General features: G+C 44.0%; 1 protein-coding gene across 6 annotated transcripts in view; it reads right to left on the bottom strand.

Annotated features, from left to right (window-relative positions):
* ILVBL (ilvB acetolactate synthase like) overlaps positions 1-16221 on the bottom strand; it is a 55126-nt gene that overhangs the window by 16680 nt on the left and 22225 nt on the right. For 4 of the 6 annotated variants that reach the window (XR_014491459.1, XM_083354681.1, XM_083354682.1 and 1 more), the window contains 4 exons: positions 15190-15304; positions 14897-15066; positions 13910-13980; positions 13566-13637 (listed from right to left, as the gene is read on the bottom strand). Coding sequence is in view for 5 of the 6 variants with exons in the window: in XM_083354681.1 (XP_083210807.1) it covers positions 13566-13637; positions 13910-13980; positions 14897-15066; positions 15190-15304 (428 nt within the window). In the remaining variant the exon portion in view is untranslated. Of the gene's footprint in view, positions 1-10396; positions 10461-13565; positions 13638-13909; positions 13981-14896; positions 15067-15189; positions 15305-16221 lie in introns of all 6 variants that reach the window. The other 2 variants (XM_083354684.1, XM_083354683.1) reach the window with 2 other exon arrangements.

The following is a 16221-nucleotide window of genomic DNA, read 5'->3' as shown; positions in this document are numbered from 1 at the left end:
TTTGAAGTATGGACAGATCACAAAAACCTAGAGTCACTGAAGACTCCCCGCAAACTGTCCCCAAAGTAACAGCGGTGGGCAGAGTACTTTAATCATTTCAACTTCACTCTAAAGTACATAGCGGGAGGAAAAAAATTCTTAGCTATCCCTGATGTGCTATCCCGATTGCCCAAGTACAAAAGCGAACGTGAAGAGGTCAATGAGGCAATTATCCCCAGTTCACAACCTGCGGCACAACTCACACCTCGCAGAACCCCTAATCCTGATGACCCAGGAGCAAAGAAGATAAAATAAGAGCTCCTCACCAATCAATGGTTCAAAGATAATCAAACCTCCTTAATATGCAGGGATGGTTTGGCATACAAGGGGGGGAAACTATATCTGCCTGAAGCCCTCCGTCTCAATGCTCTCAAACACAGCCATGACGTAATACAGGCTGGACACTTTGGATATTTAAAAACTCTACACCTCATCCACTGGCAATTTTGGTGGCTGGGGCTAAAACAAGATGTGGAAAACTATGTCAGGAGTTGTACCTTATATGCCACCATGAAAAGAATTCCAGGGAAAACCTCTGGGTTACTGCAGACGGTGGCAGACCCTTCTGGGAAGAAATAGCTATGGACTTTTTAATAGACCTACCTGAAAGTAGAAGAAATGCTATCATCTGGAAATGGGGGGTAGTTCATCAACCGTTGTTCAGGCCAGGTCTGGGATTGATCGCGTGTGGGGGGAGCGGGGGTCAGTTGCCTCCGGAGCTCTGGAGCGGGTCGTGGGATTACCTATTCCCACGGCGTTAGGGAATGGCAGCAGGTGTACGAACAGAGGGCCGTATCGACATCCGGGAGGGCCTCTCCGCTATTTACAAGCGGTGAGGTGCTCCGACCCTCTGTTTCTGCCCCAAGGTCCCAGGAGCGAGGATGTGCAGCCACCTGAGCTCCGGTTGGTGTACTTGAACACCAGGTCTGTTGTTAATAAGGCTCCTCTTGTCCGGGATCTGGTCGAGGGTGAGCATGCGGACCTGGCTTGCATCACGGAGACTTGGTTGGGCCCAGAGGGTGGTATTCCTCTGGTTGATCTTTGCCCACCAGGTTTCCGGGTGCTACACCGACCTCAGGCTCAGGGAAGGAGCGGGGGAGTGGCGGTAGTTATGAGGGAGACCTTGTGTCCGCGGGAGCCCACTGTTCCCCAGATAGTCGGGTGTGAGTCTTTTTGAGATGTGGTCCTGGGGCGCAGTTGGGCTTGCTGCTGGTGTACCTTTCGCCTAGTCACGCAGCGGCAGCCCTGCCTGGGCTTCTCGACATCCTCTCGGGGTTGGTGATTGAGTTCCCCAAACTTATAGTTTTGGGTGACTTGAATCTACCATCCCTGGGAGGATCATCTGAGTTAGCTCGGGAGTTCATGGCTTCCATGACAGCCATGGACCTGACGCAACTAATTCATGGACCGACTCATGTGGGAGGCCACACCCTTGATTTGGTTTTTCTATCCGGACGGTGGTTAGACGATCTTGGTGGGGGCTCCCCAATTGTTATGCCCCTGTCATGGACCGATCATCATCTCTTGCGGCTGGTCTTCCGTTTTGCCACTCCCCGCCGTGGGCAATGTCACGCCTCAAATTACCCAGCATAAAATTAGGACCGAAATTCTTGGGGCCTTTCCCCATCGTAAGGATCAAACTGATTGGAGAACATGATTTATGACTGCTAATTGGAGGAGGGAATTGTGTCAGATATTAGGTGCTGAAGGAAGGGGAATTCAGATCTTGGCATCCACCATGCTATGCCGACACTTTGTTTTCACCATTAAAGACTCTTTGGGATAAACAATGCCCGAAGGTTCTTTGAAGTGTTTTGTTAGTCAGAACCATGACACACAGGGAGAAAATATATGCAATGCTGCGACAGATTTAAATGACAATTTATTAAATCATGATGAGATTAAAACACCTTTGATAACATAAATGAACATATCTCTAACTTAAACTTACAATTAAATAATGCTCAAAAAATGACGACAAAGAATGAACAAACAAATCAGAATACAAACCAGAAACAAGTGACTCAAATATGGAAGCTACAAATGAAGAGAACTATAACTTAATACAAACAAAAGAAAATCTGCAAAATTTTGCTACAACAAAGGAAATAAAAAAGATGTTTTATTTTCCAGGACCTCAAAGCAAACTGGTGGACAAAAAAGATTTAATAAAATGGACTAAAGAGCTGTCAAGAGAACCATCAAAGCGTGGGAGACAAAAAACAAATATTCTACTCAACTTGTCTTTTTTATCCCCAACATCGTCTACAAAAATATAACCTGGTAAATTAAACCTACTGATTTGGAAAGCAACCTGGCAAAAGAAGAAGATTAGAGTTAGAGTTAAGAGATGTGATTCAACTTACCAAATGGAATACTATATGACTAAACATGTTTGAATACAGCTTAAAAAAGTTTGGATATAAAGACGCCCTACAGTAAGATTACTAGATGGTGTACTATATGATTAAATGCTTGTTTGAACATGGCCAAAAGAACAGACAAAGCTTGGACATAAAGGGGCCCTATAGTAACAGGGATAAGATATAGCAGTAGTATAATACTTTTATAATATATGAAATATAAAAATATTGAGACGGTGTATTTGAATGAAAAGTTTGGATATTCAAAGGTAATGAACTTTGAGAAAATCATGACTGATAAGAGTGGTTTGAATACTGAGAGGAAATTAAGCTTAAATAAAAATCTTGAAAACAGGACATATAATGACTTAATAAGATGACTTCTATAAGTACAATTGAAACATAAGCTGATTAGAAAAGATTAGAAAAGTCCAAAAATGCTGAAGAATTTCTGGAACCTGTCACTCTGACAAATCAGCCATCAATAGACACATAGACATAAACATCTACAGAATGTGCGAAAGAGACAATCAACAGCCAAAAAGGAACAAAAAGACCAAAACACCACCAGCAATCAACAATCAGAGCATAGATTAACACCAAGGTTAACATCAGATGAACAATCAAGAGGTAAACAATACACCAATCAAGAAACTGCCAAATAAGCTAACAGTAAAAGCTCAATCAAAGAACCAAGATCACTCCCTCCAACAGTGACAGGGCAAGCCACTTTACAATATAAGTTGAAAGCAAACCCCCACTTCCTACTAGCACTGACGTTTGCAAGAAAACAACCAAGCTCAAAGAGCACCAAGAACTCCTCATTTCAACCCTGAGCTACAAATATTCTCCTTTATCTGTTCCATCTTGCTAGGATTTAGTTGAAGTTTTTTTCATTCCATCCATAATTTCAGTTTTCAGACATGGTTCCAGAATTCCATGGCATCTCCAAGATGATTATATGCAAACCATACTTCATCCTGAATTGATCAATTACTTCCTCAGCTGAAACATATATGTGAAACAACATGGGAGCCTTGAGTCCTGTTATTTCCTACATGGGAGATATCATGCATCAAATGACCAGAACCAGCCTCTCGTAAAACGATGCCTTCAATTCACAACATGGTAAAATTTCTTGTTTCCAGCATTCTGGATAATTTTTCAATTCTAGGCATCTTAACTGATACTAACATTCTCCAAATCCAGACAATATCTGTCCAAAGACCAGAACCATCATCTGTCCTGTCATTTAACTGCGCATGCAATTGAGACATGATTATTGTAGAAGCTATGGTGTCAACTTTAAAAATCAGCATGGCTGCGGCCATCTTTCTTATTCATTTTCAGTTGACACACTGAAAGGAGGGAGGGGGGATTGCCAGGTGCTTTGCTAGTCTAAATGAACTTTTGCCCCATGGAAACCAAGGCTACTCTTGGGACTGAAGGTTAGGTGTTTCATGAAAAGCCCGCCAAGGTGATGTATAGGGAAACGTAGTTGCTTGCATAGTCTTAGGGGTGGGATTTCTTAACTTTGCATTGGGGAATTCTTACGTGTCTTCAGACTGTTTCACTTTCAACATGCGGATACTTTGTAACTAATAAACATGTTCTTTGAGGAAATTCCAAGCCTCAGAGTTCAGCTTTGTCTCTGTCTGTCAGAACCTTGACATTAAACCAAGTCTCTTGGAGTGCTGGGCTCTGACTGCCTACCCACTCACTTTTGTGAGAGCAGTGAAGACTTGGCAAAGACTCAAGATGGAGAAAATTGAAACTGCTGCTACTCACAACAGAACTCACAACAGGACTCAGGCTGTCGGAGTGCAGCTTGGCACTCCGGCCACTGAGAAGACGTCACTGGCAGGGGCTTGGCCGAAAGCCAGGTTAATCCAACCTGGGAAAGGAGCTACAGCCCTAGCAGACTTCTTCCAAGCTGAGGCTGCCCCTCAGTGCAAGAGAACTCCTGTAATCCCTGGAGAGGAGCTCCCATTGCTGCCATCCAAGGGTTCTTCATTTGCCGATGGTAAGAAAGGAAAGGGGTTGATGGGATGGGACAACTCTGGCAAGTGGAGATTCCAGTCCGCAGTCCACAGCCCCTCACTTGAACAGCTGAAGGAGGAGTTCGGCCGGCTGGAGGTGAGGGATTGCCCAGGAGGTAGGTGCCATGCCAAGAAGTACCCATCTCTTCCCCCGCCTCGCCGGAGCTCCAGCCCAACTGCCGGAGTCCATGCTGCTTCACCCATCCCCCAACCAGCTGTGATATCAAGCCTTGTGTCCCAGCCAAGTTTGTTGCCATGACCTCAGGATGCCAGTCCTGGAGTCCAGCTAAGAAAAGTCCCGAGTGTGGTTCAGCCACATCCCAAAGCCCAGCAAGCCACCCAAGCCCAACATCAGGTACAGGAGGCTCTGCCGAGGTTTGAGCCACCTCCCATCAAGCCCACCTTTCATGGGGATCTTGCGGAGCTTACCACCTTTTTAAATGAGGTGTGGGCTCATTTAGATCGCTATGCTTATGCCTACCTGGATGGGGCTATGATGGTGAATGCTGTGGTGGCAAATTTAGAGGGAGAAGCGGCCGACTGGGTGACCAACTTCTACGATGAAGGGGCTCCAGAATTTCATGACAATCTATTCATAGAGCAACTGAGGGGTCAGTTTGAAGACGAATCCCAAGTCTTGCTGGCTGAGAAAGAAATCCACCGCTTGAAGCAAAGAGGTTGCCCCACAAAGGAGTACATCCGCGAATTCAGGAGAGTTGCTAACTGGCTAGGGCAGTGGCAGTCACTGATCAACTACTTCAGAGGTTAGATTGCGACATGCTTCAAGACTGCATCATTCAAGGTCTTCCTAACCTGTTATGTGAGTGGTACCGTATGGCAGTGATGCTAGACATTGAGCTGGACCACCCTGAAAGTCAAGCACCACTGAACCCAAGCTGCCACATGACCAAGAAAAACGCCTCTATGGCCAATGTCCCCAAGCCTCTGCAGCCGCCAACATCTCCCAAGCACCAACCAGGGTTTCAATAAAGTGCTACCGGTGTGGTCAGATGGGTCACCGTGCTGTGGAGTGCCCAGCTCCTCACGCTCAACCTAGAAGCATGCCAGTCGCAGCCGCAAAGAGCTCCCAAACAGGGAAGAGAGAAAACCAACTGGGCACAACAAGGCCTGGGTGTCAAAGCCTTCCCTACTGCTGAGCTCGATACCAAACCCCAATCTGAGCCACAATCTGAGCCGGCACCATATGACAGTGACTAGGAAGGCGAGGAGGACCCCATGGTACGTCAGCCCATTTCCTGTCTTGCCATTCTTGCCAGGCTGCTAGTGCCCCAAACGGGCTCACATGAATTTGAACATTCTAATAGACTTGGGGTGCACTTGGTGCTTAATTAATGTACACACTGTGCTCAAACTGGGAATCCGGGACAAGTTGCCCATGAGGTTTGAGCAGGCCGACGAGTCCCTGATCGGAGGTGCCCCTGCCACACACCTAACTGAACCTGTGTGTTTGGAAATGGGTTGGCATTGGGAAATCCGTTTTGTGGTGGTTCTGAAGATGACCAAAGCAGTAATTTTGGGGCTAGCATGGTTGGATAAATGGCATCCTAACATCTGGTAGGATGGAATGCAGAAATTGAAACTGGGGACAGGACCACTCCCACCTGACACTGACAATAAACAAAGACACTGGCCATCTGTGAGATGCAAGGGGAGCCTCATAAAACCCTAAAGATTGTAGCCAAAAAGCTGCCAGGGATTCAATGTGTCCCCACTGACTACTGTGATCTGGCAGAAGCACTTAGTGAGAAGGAATGTGACATCCTCCCCCCCACACTGGCTACGGACTGTGCTATTGAAATTCAGCTCCCTAAACCAAGGATGTACTCTATGACATCCAAAGAGATGAAAGAACTGAGAGAGTACATCGATAAAACCTAGCTAGGGGTTTCATTCAGCCAGCCAAATCACCTGTGGCTGCTCCCATGCTTTTCAAGGAAAAGAAAGATGGCTCTCTTAGATTATACGTGGTTTTTAAATCCCTCAACACTGTCAGCATGGAAAATACGTACCCCCTCCCCCTGATGGACATATTAGCCCACCTGGCTAAAGGAAAAATCTTTTACCAAACTGGATTTAAGAGAGACTTATTACCGGATCCGGATCAAGGAGGGGACGAGTGGAAAACAGTGTTCAATTGCCCACTGGGGAATTTCCAATTTAAAGTGATGCCTTTTGGACTGCAGGGAGCACCCGCTGTGTTTATGCAATTGATAAATCAAGTACTCCATGATCATTTATATAAGGGGTTTTTGGTTTATCTTGATGACATCCTTATTTATTCTGAAACCATGTATGAACAGATCAAAATTGTCCATGAGGTGTTATCTAGGTTATCGAATTTCAAATGAGGGGGTAGAGATGGACACTGCCAAAGTTATAGCAGTACTGGAATGTCACCCCGACGCATCTGCAAGCAGCTTCAAAGTTTTTTGGGGGTTTACCAACTTTTATCATCAATTTATTCCCTCTTTTGCAAAGATAGCCATGCCAATCACTGATTTACTTGAAACAGCCAAAGGAGGTGAAGAACCCAACCTTGTCAGCCATTGCAATGGTCATCATGAGTGCCAGGCAGCATTCGAAAAACTAAAGAGACTCTTTGCAGCTGAACCAGTCAAATACCCTGACCCCGAACAATTCATCATTCAAGCTGATGCAAGCGACGTGGCCAGGGGAGCGGGGAGATTGTTCTCCTACAAAAAAATCAGGTCAGTTATAACCTTGCACTTACACTTCCCGGAAACTAATTGACATCAAGAGGAGGTGGGTTGCTCAGGAGAAAGAGGCTTTTGTAGTTCGTTGGGCTTTGCTGACATGGCCTCATTTCTTGGAAGGGGGGGGGAATACCTTCTGAGGTATGGACTGATCACAAAAATTTGGAGGCTCTGAAGAAAATTATCCCCCAAGCAAATTCAGTAGGCTCAGTACTTCAAGTGTTTTAATTCCACTTTAAAATATTTTCCTGGGGGTAAGAACTTTTTGGCTGATGCCTTGTCTAGAATGCCCCAGTTCAAGAGCAACTGAGAGGAAGTTAATTAACTCCATTATTCCTCCTTCACAATCCGCTTCTCAAATAACAACCAGATCCCACCCACAGAGACCCCCTGCTGGTCCTGACAAACGCTTGCTAAAGGAATTAAAGGAGAAGTTACAGACCGATGCCTGGTTTAAATATAACAAATCTATATTAACCTTAAGGGGAGGGCTAGCTTGGAAAGGTTCTAAGTTTTACCTCCAGGATGGCTCCAGGCTCCAGGCATTGGAACGGAGTCATTATGCTAACAAATGGGTCACTTTGGATTTTTAAAAACATTGCACCTGGTGCGGAGGCAATTCTGGTGGCCAGGAATGAAAAAGGACATTGAGAGATATGTTAAGAGGTGTGCCACTTGTGCTGCCATGAAGAGGCGTTGTGGAAAACCACCAGGTTTATTGCAGCAGGTGGTCGATCCCTCTCAACCTTTGGAGGAGATAGCCATGGATTTTATAGTGGAATTACCTGAGAGCAAGGGAAACACTGTAATATGGACTATAATTGATCTATTTTCCAAACAGGCGCATTTCATCGCTTGTTCAGGACTTCCCTCTGCCCAGAAGCTAACCAAACTATTTTTGAAGCACATATACTGACTCCATGGTGCCCCAAAGCAGATTATTTTTGACAGAGGGGTCCAGTTTACTGCAAGATTTTGGAGGGAGTTCGTTAAAATGATTGAGTCATCCAAGGTGCTATCATCAGCTTTTCATCCGAATACTAATGGAGTTTCTGAGATAGCTAATACAATGGTAGAACAGTACCTCAGATGCTATGTAAATTACCAGCAGACTAATTGAGTTGACCTCCTGCTTTTTGCAGAAGTAGCCTACAACAATATAGTGCACAGTAGCACTGGACTCACTCCATTTAAAATAGTAATGGGTCGAGATTTTGTGCCCATGCCTGAGTATCCACAGGAGCCTCTTATTTCCCAGACTCTGGACCAATGGGTGACATCCTTCCAGGGGATTTGGGTGAATGTTCTAGGGGATTTGGGTGAATGTGAAAAAGGCATTGACCAAAACTACCAAGGTTTACAAAGAGCAATCAGACAAACAACGCTCCCCTCAGGAACCTTTTCATGTTAGACAATTAGTTTATCTTTCAACAAAAAGTTAAAATTACTGAGTAGAAAATTGGGCCCAAAATTCCTTGGTTCTTTTCTTATCACTAAAATAATTAACCCTGTTACAGTGGAATTGAACTGTGAGTCTGCAGGCTGGGCATTTCATGAAAAGCCCTCCAAGAACATGTATTGGGGAATGTAGTTGCTTGCTTAGCCTTAGGGGTGGGATTTCTTAACTTTGTATTAGGGAAATTTTACATGTGACTTCAGACTTGGTTTCACTTTTGACGTGCCGATACTTTGTAACTAATAAACATGTTCTTTGAGGAATTTCCAAGCCTCGGAGTTCTGCTTTATTTGTCTCTCTGTCAGAACCTTGACATATGGATTAACAAGCTACATTTGGCCTTCCTCTCTGAGGATATGGAGAAAGAAGTCATCTATCATGAGGATCCAGGTGCTCATGAAGGGCTACTGCCAGTAACTAGGTGGTTAGTATACTATCAGCAACCCCAGCTGTCAAAGTGGCCCAATCCCATACACAGACATTAGTAATTAGTCACTTCCAAGGTAACATTCCCTATCAATGTAAGTATCTTACAAAGGATTATAGCTACTCCTCCCCATTGACTCTGGTGCTACAGCTCTTGAAGACCTTAAAACCAAACCAACCAGATTTCTTGCAGAACTACTGCCATTCCTGCCTAATCAGATCTCCATAACTGGTTATTATATAATGCAGTGGTGAAATCTTAGTTTAGAAACACATAAATTAAGATTTAGCTGTTTCTAAATTTACTAGCAGCAGCTGATAGAGGTATCCAACAATTCAACCTCCTGGGCTCAGAACAGGAGGAACTGTCTTAACAGAGGGGATCTACATTAATGCAAGGCACTCCCTTCTGCTTATCAAAGTCCCAATTTGGACCCCTAATATATCATCCAACAAGCCTATTCTTAGTTCTATCATCATTAGCTCTAGGCTACAACATATCCTACCAGCACAGACTGTCAAGGCTGATTTAGAGTTGCCTGCAAATGCCCCTAGCCATCGTTGCATAGCTACACTATGAAGGGCTTGATGGGTAAGCGTGGGTTCACATGGCGGCAGACAGACTGATGCAAATACCTCCCAAATCTCAATTGCGCATTGTGCTAAGGTGCATGTCCTACGTGCTGATTGATTGATCCTATTTCCTCTTCTGTGCTTTGCTGTTTGAGTGCCCCCTAGCCAGAATATTACATTTGGAAATATAATGTATGCAACGATCCCTGAACAACAGACACATACGTTCCCTGACATGGAATACCAGAGAAGTCTGCTCAACCCTTCAATTGCACAACACTTCTGGGGGCCCAACTCCATAGGCTTAATCAGGCATGAGCACATGCACACACAACATAAGATTCATTTATTTTATGTCATTTTCCCAACAAGTATTCACAATTCCAATCTTCATATACTACTATATCTTTTGAAATAAGGCTACCTGTCTCATAAATTTCTCCAACTAACCCCTCTACCCCTTTTCTTTCTCTCGGGGGATGGTAACTATCACTTGCATATAGTAGTTCTTGTTCCAGTAATCAATCATCCAAGCAGATTAAGAAAATGTACAAATTCATATCAGCATATATTGTCATATAGCTTGAGAAACAAGTCGAGAATTTAATGGGGAGGAAGGGTAATTAGCTAAAGGAGCCCTAAGAAGAACTGGAAGAATATAGTTGCTCTTCTTCCCCTTTGGAAAACAGCAAACCAGCTGCTAATCAAGATCTACTAAATAGAAGTTACAATTAACCACTGAAATGATCCCTTTGTAAAACTTGCATAATTTCACAATCTTGTCAGTTTTCTGCACCCACATCTATGGAAATTGAGAGTACGTAGCATCCTAGAAAACAGAATGGAACGACTCAGTGCTGCTAGCTCGAGACAGTCTTCTCGCCATCGCCAAGTTCCCTCTGCCAACTTGCTGCCACCATCTCATTGCAGGACATCTCAAAACTGGAAATTCGCAGTGCAGACAATTTGCTGTGGGCACTGGATGGAGAATCAGGCAGGCGAGTGAGTGGGATGTCAGAGGGGCACAGTGATGGGCTGCTCTGCAATTTATTTATTTTTAAATGTCACATTGCTTAATGTTTGAGGGTGCCTTGCTCTGAAAATAAGGCCAGCTTTGGGAAGCAATAGGGTGGGATGTCACCTTTTTCAAAAAACTAAAAAGGCTCATTTTGAGTTGCATTCAAACCCTTGCCTAGCAAGCAAATTGCAAAGTTTGAAGCCACATTTAGTTGCGAGCCTGATGAACCACAGAAATGGGGCTGCATGAACAGGACTCTGGAGTCCAAACTGGAAAAAAAAAACCTCTTCTTACCATTACTCTTTGCCCAGCATCTGTGTCAACTTTGGGGGAAATATTGCTGCGACACTGTCCAAGCTCTGCATATGACCAGAAAGATCATGAAAACACTCTACACAGGACCAGAAACACCATAAAATCATCTACCCAGCTTTGGGGGAAAAGCACTCTGCACATAATCAGAAGCACCATGTCAGCATTGCCATCCCGCTGCACTGGCCCTGCTTAGCTAGATACCAGGCTGTCATGAGAAATGGGGGGAGGGAGTTGCGGGGTGGGAGGAAGGAGAGGAAGATAGAGGAAAATAAAAGTCTTTGTGCCATCCTGTGAGAGCCACAGTCTGTTCCAAGGTCACCCTGTAACACCCTCAAGCCTGCACAGCTGGGGACGTTACCAAAATAGTTAGTTTGAACACTATTGGACTGTTACCAGTGTCCATGGAGGGACGGGATCCAAAGGGGAATGTCAACTATGTGCTTTGGGTAAGTAACATCAGATTCAGCTTTGCTACACTGTAATCACTTGGCTTTAGTACAGTATACTTTCACTAGACATGAGTCCGAGAGTCCTTCTTTTCTAAATCACCAAGTTGGGATGGCTGACACACCATGAAATCACCCACCAGCTTTGAGGGAAAAGCACTCTGCACATGACCAGCATACACCATGAAATCATCCACCCAATTTTTTGGGGGGAACACCCTGCATATGATCAGAAATACCACGAAATCTGCACATGACCAGAAACACTGTCAGACCTGTCAAAGCTTCAAACTCTAACGATCTTTAACTACATTTATTGACAAAGATAGTTTACTAGAAGTCAAGTGAATTATAGTAATGCATAGCCAAAACTGAAAATTGTGCACCAAAATCTCCAAGTCTAACTTTTCCCTCCCTCTCATTAACTGGGGCCCCACGTCCAATCAAATTCAAACAGCATGTTTTCAGAATGGTCACTTCAGGCATACGTATGGTATGCAGCTGCATTCTGTTTCCAGCCAGTTGTCCTTGAAGCCCATCTCAAAGCTCGAAGAGATACAGTGAAATTTCATTTCCCTTGAAGCATCCCACCTCCCATCTAACACCCTTGAGTTCATGGCAGCTGATATTTAATGGTTGCAAAGTGTAAGCGTCAGGTGGTAGCTGACAAACACCATGAAATCAACCATCCTGCTTCGGGGAGAAAGCACTCTGCACATCACCAGAAACACTTCTGTTTGTACAGAGCATCATAGAAATGTACTCCCCAAAGCCGGATGGATGATTTCATGTTTCTGGTCAAGTGCAGAGTGCTTTCCTGGTGTTTCTGGTCAAGTGCAGAGTTCATTTGGATGGAGAATCGTAGGAATGTTCTCCCCAAAGCCGACAACGATGCTGTGCAAAGAGTAATGCGGAAAAGGGGATTTTTCCAGTTTGGACTCCAAAGTTTCCTGTCCATGCAGTCCCATTTCTGTTGTTCATCAGACCCGCAGCTAAATCCTGCTGCAAACTTTGCAATCTGCTTGATGGGCAAGGATTTGAATGCAACTCAAAACAAGCCTTTTGTCAGAATCCATTTATATTTCATTTCTAACTATGCAAATCTAAATCTCACCCCTATACTGGATTCTGCCATTTTCCAAGGAGGGGAAGAGAAGGCAGGGTTGTAAAGAGCCATCTCTACCTCTTAGGTACAAGGTTTGTATATTCAGCCTGCCTGGAAGCCATTACAAAAGACCAGGAAAGAAACCCTTTGAACTAAGAAGAACAAAGAAAGAGGGAGAGGACGGAACTCTGGGTTGTATCTCTGATGGGAATGTGAAGGGGAGGAAGTAATAATGTTGCAAATGATACTGGGGCTCTCTTTTCCCACAAGGAGTTTGACACCTGAAACTTAACTGATCTGGGACTGACCAAATGGACTGAGGGGCGGGGTTTTACTTGGGGACACTTTAAAAATATCGATCTGCGAGACAGTTTCCAGATCCTGTCTAGATTATCCACTGTCAACCATGTTTTAGTAAAAGTTCCTGCTTGGACAATCCTGTCTCCAAGAGTTCTTCTTTCCTAAGATGTGGATTGGAGTAGATCCTGACATTCCTTTCTAGTTTTTTTTTTTAAAGGTAACATCCCACCCCACCGCTTCCCCAAGCTGGCCTTATTTTCACAGCAAGGTACTCTCAAACATTAAGCAATAAAAAAAAATGAACGGTAGCATGAGTTTCCCATTTTGACACCCCACCCCCATTGTTGCCTCTGCGCCATTGCCTCCCACTCCACTCTCCACTCCACAAAATGGGAAGCCCCACCCAGCAACACAGCCGAACTGCTCATTTGGTATTCAGGCTGAAACCACACACTGCCACAGCCCTCTGACAAACCCACTTGCTTCCCATATCGGTGTTGCCCTGCCCATCACCGTCTTTCTCTTGACAGTCTACTTGCTCGCTCACCCACCTGGCTCTCCATCCAGAGCCCACAGCAAGTTGTCCTCGCAGCTAATTTCCAGTGTTGAGATATTCAGCAACAAGACAGTGGCAATATGTTGGCAGAGGGGACTTGGCCGTGGCAAGAAGGCCTCCCATAGTTGGCCACACCAAGTTAACAGTGTCAAGTCATCCTAGACCCCCTAGAAACTGGGCAAGCTGATAGTTACCCTGTGTCGCACAAAAGTATCGAATTCCATGATGCTGAATCCAAGAGAGCCATCTCCATATAAGATCCACACCTGTTAACAATTAAAAAAAATATGGAAGGATTAGCAGCTAGAGAAAGATGCTGTAAAACAGAGCCTAGCCTCCTATTTGCTGTTCCATGACTAAGCTTCCACACTTAGCTTCCCTCGACAGCAGGGGTGTCAAACTAGCCATGTCACGTGACATTTTGCAACGTTATCATGACTTTTCCCCCATTGCTGGAGCTAGGGTTGGCACAGTTTTGGCATGACACATCCGGCCCGTGGGCCGGCAGTTTGAGACCCCTGCTCTACAATATACTAACCTCAGAGTCAGGCCTGCAGAGCTTGGCTCCTAAGGCAAATCCACCCCCAACTCCCAAAGTTCCAAAAGCCCCTGCAATGAGATGAAACAGACATCATGATTAAAGAAACTACACAGGTTTGTACTGATTCCTGAATAGTAATTCCCTGGTTTTCTAAAAAGGTGCATTTAATTTGTTTATCAGGCGTGTCAAACTTGTGACATAATGTGATGTATTGTGACTTTTTCCCCATTGCTGGCAATGGGGTGGGTGCGGTTTTGGCATGACACCTCCGGCCCGCAGGCTGGCAGTTTGACATGCCTGCTGTTTATGATGGTTTATTACATCTGTTTTTCAGCTTTTTTAAAATATCTGTCACGATTGGTATGTACACAGGACACAGAAAGGTAGGATGCATAAAGATTAAAACAAATCAACAAACTAGTTCATGTCTCTATAGTAGGATAAGATGCAAAGTGGAGTGTATTTATTATATTAAAAGCCTAGCTATTTTACTTATAGTTTAATCAAGCCATAAATTAATTAATTACTAATTAAGAAAATACACTTCCTGAATTGGTAAAAATATTATGAAAGGTATTAAAATGCTAGAATTGTAGCATTGTTTAAGAAAGTTTATTTTATACTACTCACATTATTCAGACTAAGAATAATTTGCAGACTGATTATTTATTTATTTATTTAGTGTAACGTTTCCGCTCTTTTGTGTGGTCTATTTCTTTGATCCCTGTAGTAATACAGGGAAGACAAAGAGCCCAAACTTCATCTGATACTACATGGGGGATAAACAATGCTGTGGGTTGGGATGTTTTACTGAGAGAATTGGATCCAATTTGTAAACCAAAAATATATTTCTGGATATTTTCTAGGATGGAGCAATTCTCCATTTCAAAGGCAGCTGAGTACTGGAAGGTTGTGTTGTGAAGTATCACCCCATCCTACACTCATGAAAAACAATTAAGTCTAGACTTCTGCTTTAGCTCATACCTGGATCTAGCCAAGACAGTGGTCCCCTTGGCTTTAAAATATAGGCAGCACTTGCTACAAAATCACCTCCGTCTGCAACCAGTACACTGTCTTCGGGAAGCAAGCAATCTACATGATGCAAGAGCTTCAATGGGTTAAGATGCTGCTCTGTCCGTTCTTCTGCCTTCTCTCTGGAGATCACAAACTGATTTGAGACATACCAGTAGATAGCCATAATTTCTATATAGCAAAGTATTATTCAAGGGTAGAACAAATAAGAAGTATCTGCAAGCCTTACACTACGTATGGAGTACCTGTTTGTTTTCTCCTTCTTCTGATCAGCCTCCTTCAACCTCATTACCCAATCCTGAGGACATGAGTAGCCTTTCAGCTTTTGGTTTAAGCACACAAGGAACAATGCAGCATCTCCTGTGTAAAACATAATTGAAGGAGGTATATACCCTCTTCCAATGATCCTCTTCCTCTGATTACCCTTCACCCTTCTCTTCATTAAACTACACATACCCAATTCCAGCAACCGTTCCTTATATTTTTCAGCCTCCACTCCCCTAATCATCTTTGTTGCTCTTCTCTGTATTCTTTCTAGAGTCTCAACATCTTTTTACATCATGGTGACCAAAACTGGATGCAGTATTCCAAGTGTGGCCTTACCAAGGCATTGTAAAGTGGTATTAATACTTCACGTGATCTTGATTCTATCCCTCTGTTAATGCAGCCTAGCACTGTGTTGGCTTTTTGGCAGCTGCAGCACACCGCTGGCTCATATTTAAGTGATTGTCCACTAGGACTCCAAAATCCCTCTCACAGTCACTACTATTGAGCAAGGTACCACCTATACTGTACCTGTGCATTTGGTTTTTCCTGCATAAAGGTAGAGCCTTACTTTTTTCACAACAGAATTTCATTTTGTTAGATAGCGCCGTGTTCAAGTCTGTCCAGATCCTCCTGTATCTTAAGCCTATCTTCTTCCTGCCAGCTTGATGTCGTCTGCAAATTTGATGAGTTCCCCATCTATCCCCTTGTCCAAATCATTGATGAAGATGTTGAAGAGCACTGGGCCCAGAACAGAGCCCTGGGGCACCCCACTACACACTTCCTTCCATGTAGATGCAGTTTCACTGAGGACCACACGCTGAGTATGGCCGGTCAGCCAGCTAGGAATCCATCTGGTGGTGATGCTGTCAAACCCACATTTTTCTATCTTATCAAGTAGTAGGTTGTTCTCTACATTATCAAATGCCTTACTGAGGTTCAAGTAAATTATATCCACAGCATTGCTCTGATCCACTAATTTTGTCACTTGGTCAAAGAAAGCAATAAGATTT

Source organism: Vipera ursinii (assembly GCF_947247035.1).
Source record: "Vipera ursinii genome assembly, chromosome: 2".
Taxonomy (NCBI): Eukaryota; Metazoa; Chordata; class Lepidosauria; order Squamata; family Viperidae; genus Vipera; species Vipera ursinii.
Note: the sequence above shows the minus strand (reverse complement) of the source record. Positions and strands in the feature narration are given on the sequence as shown.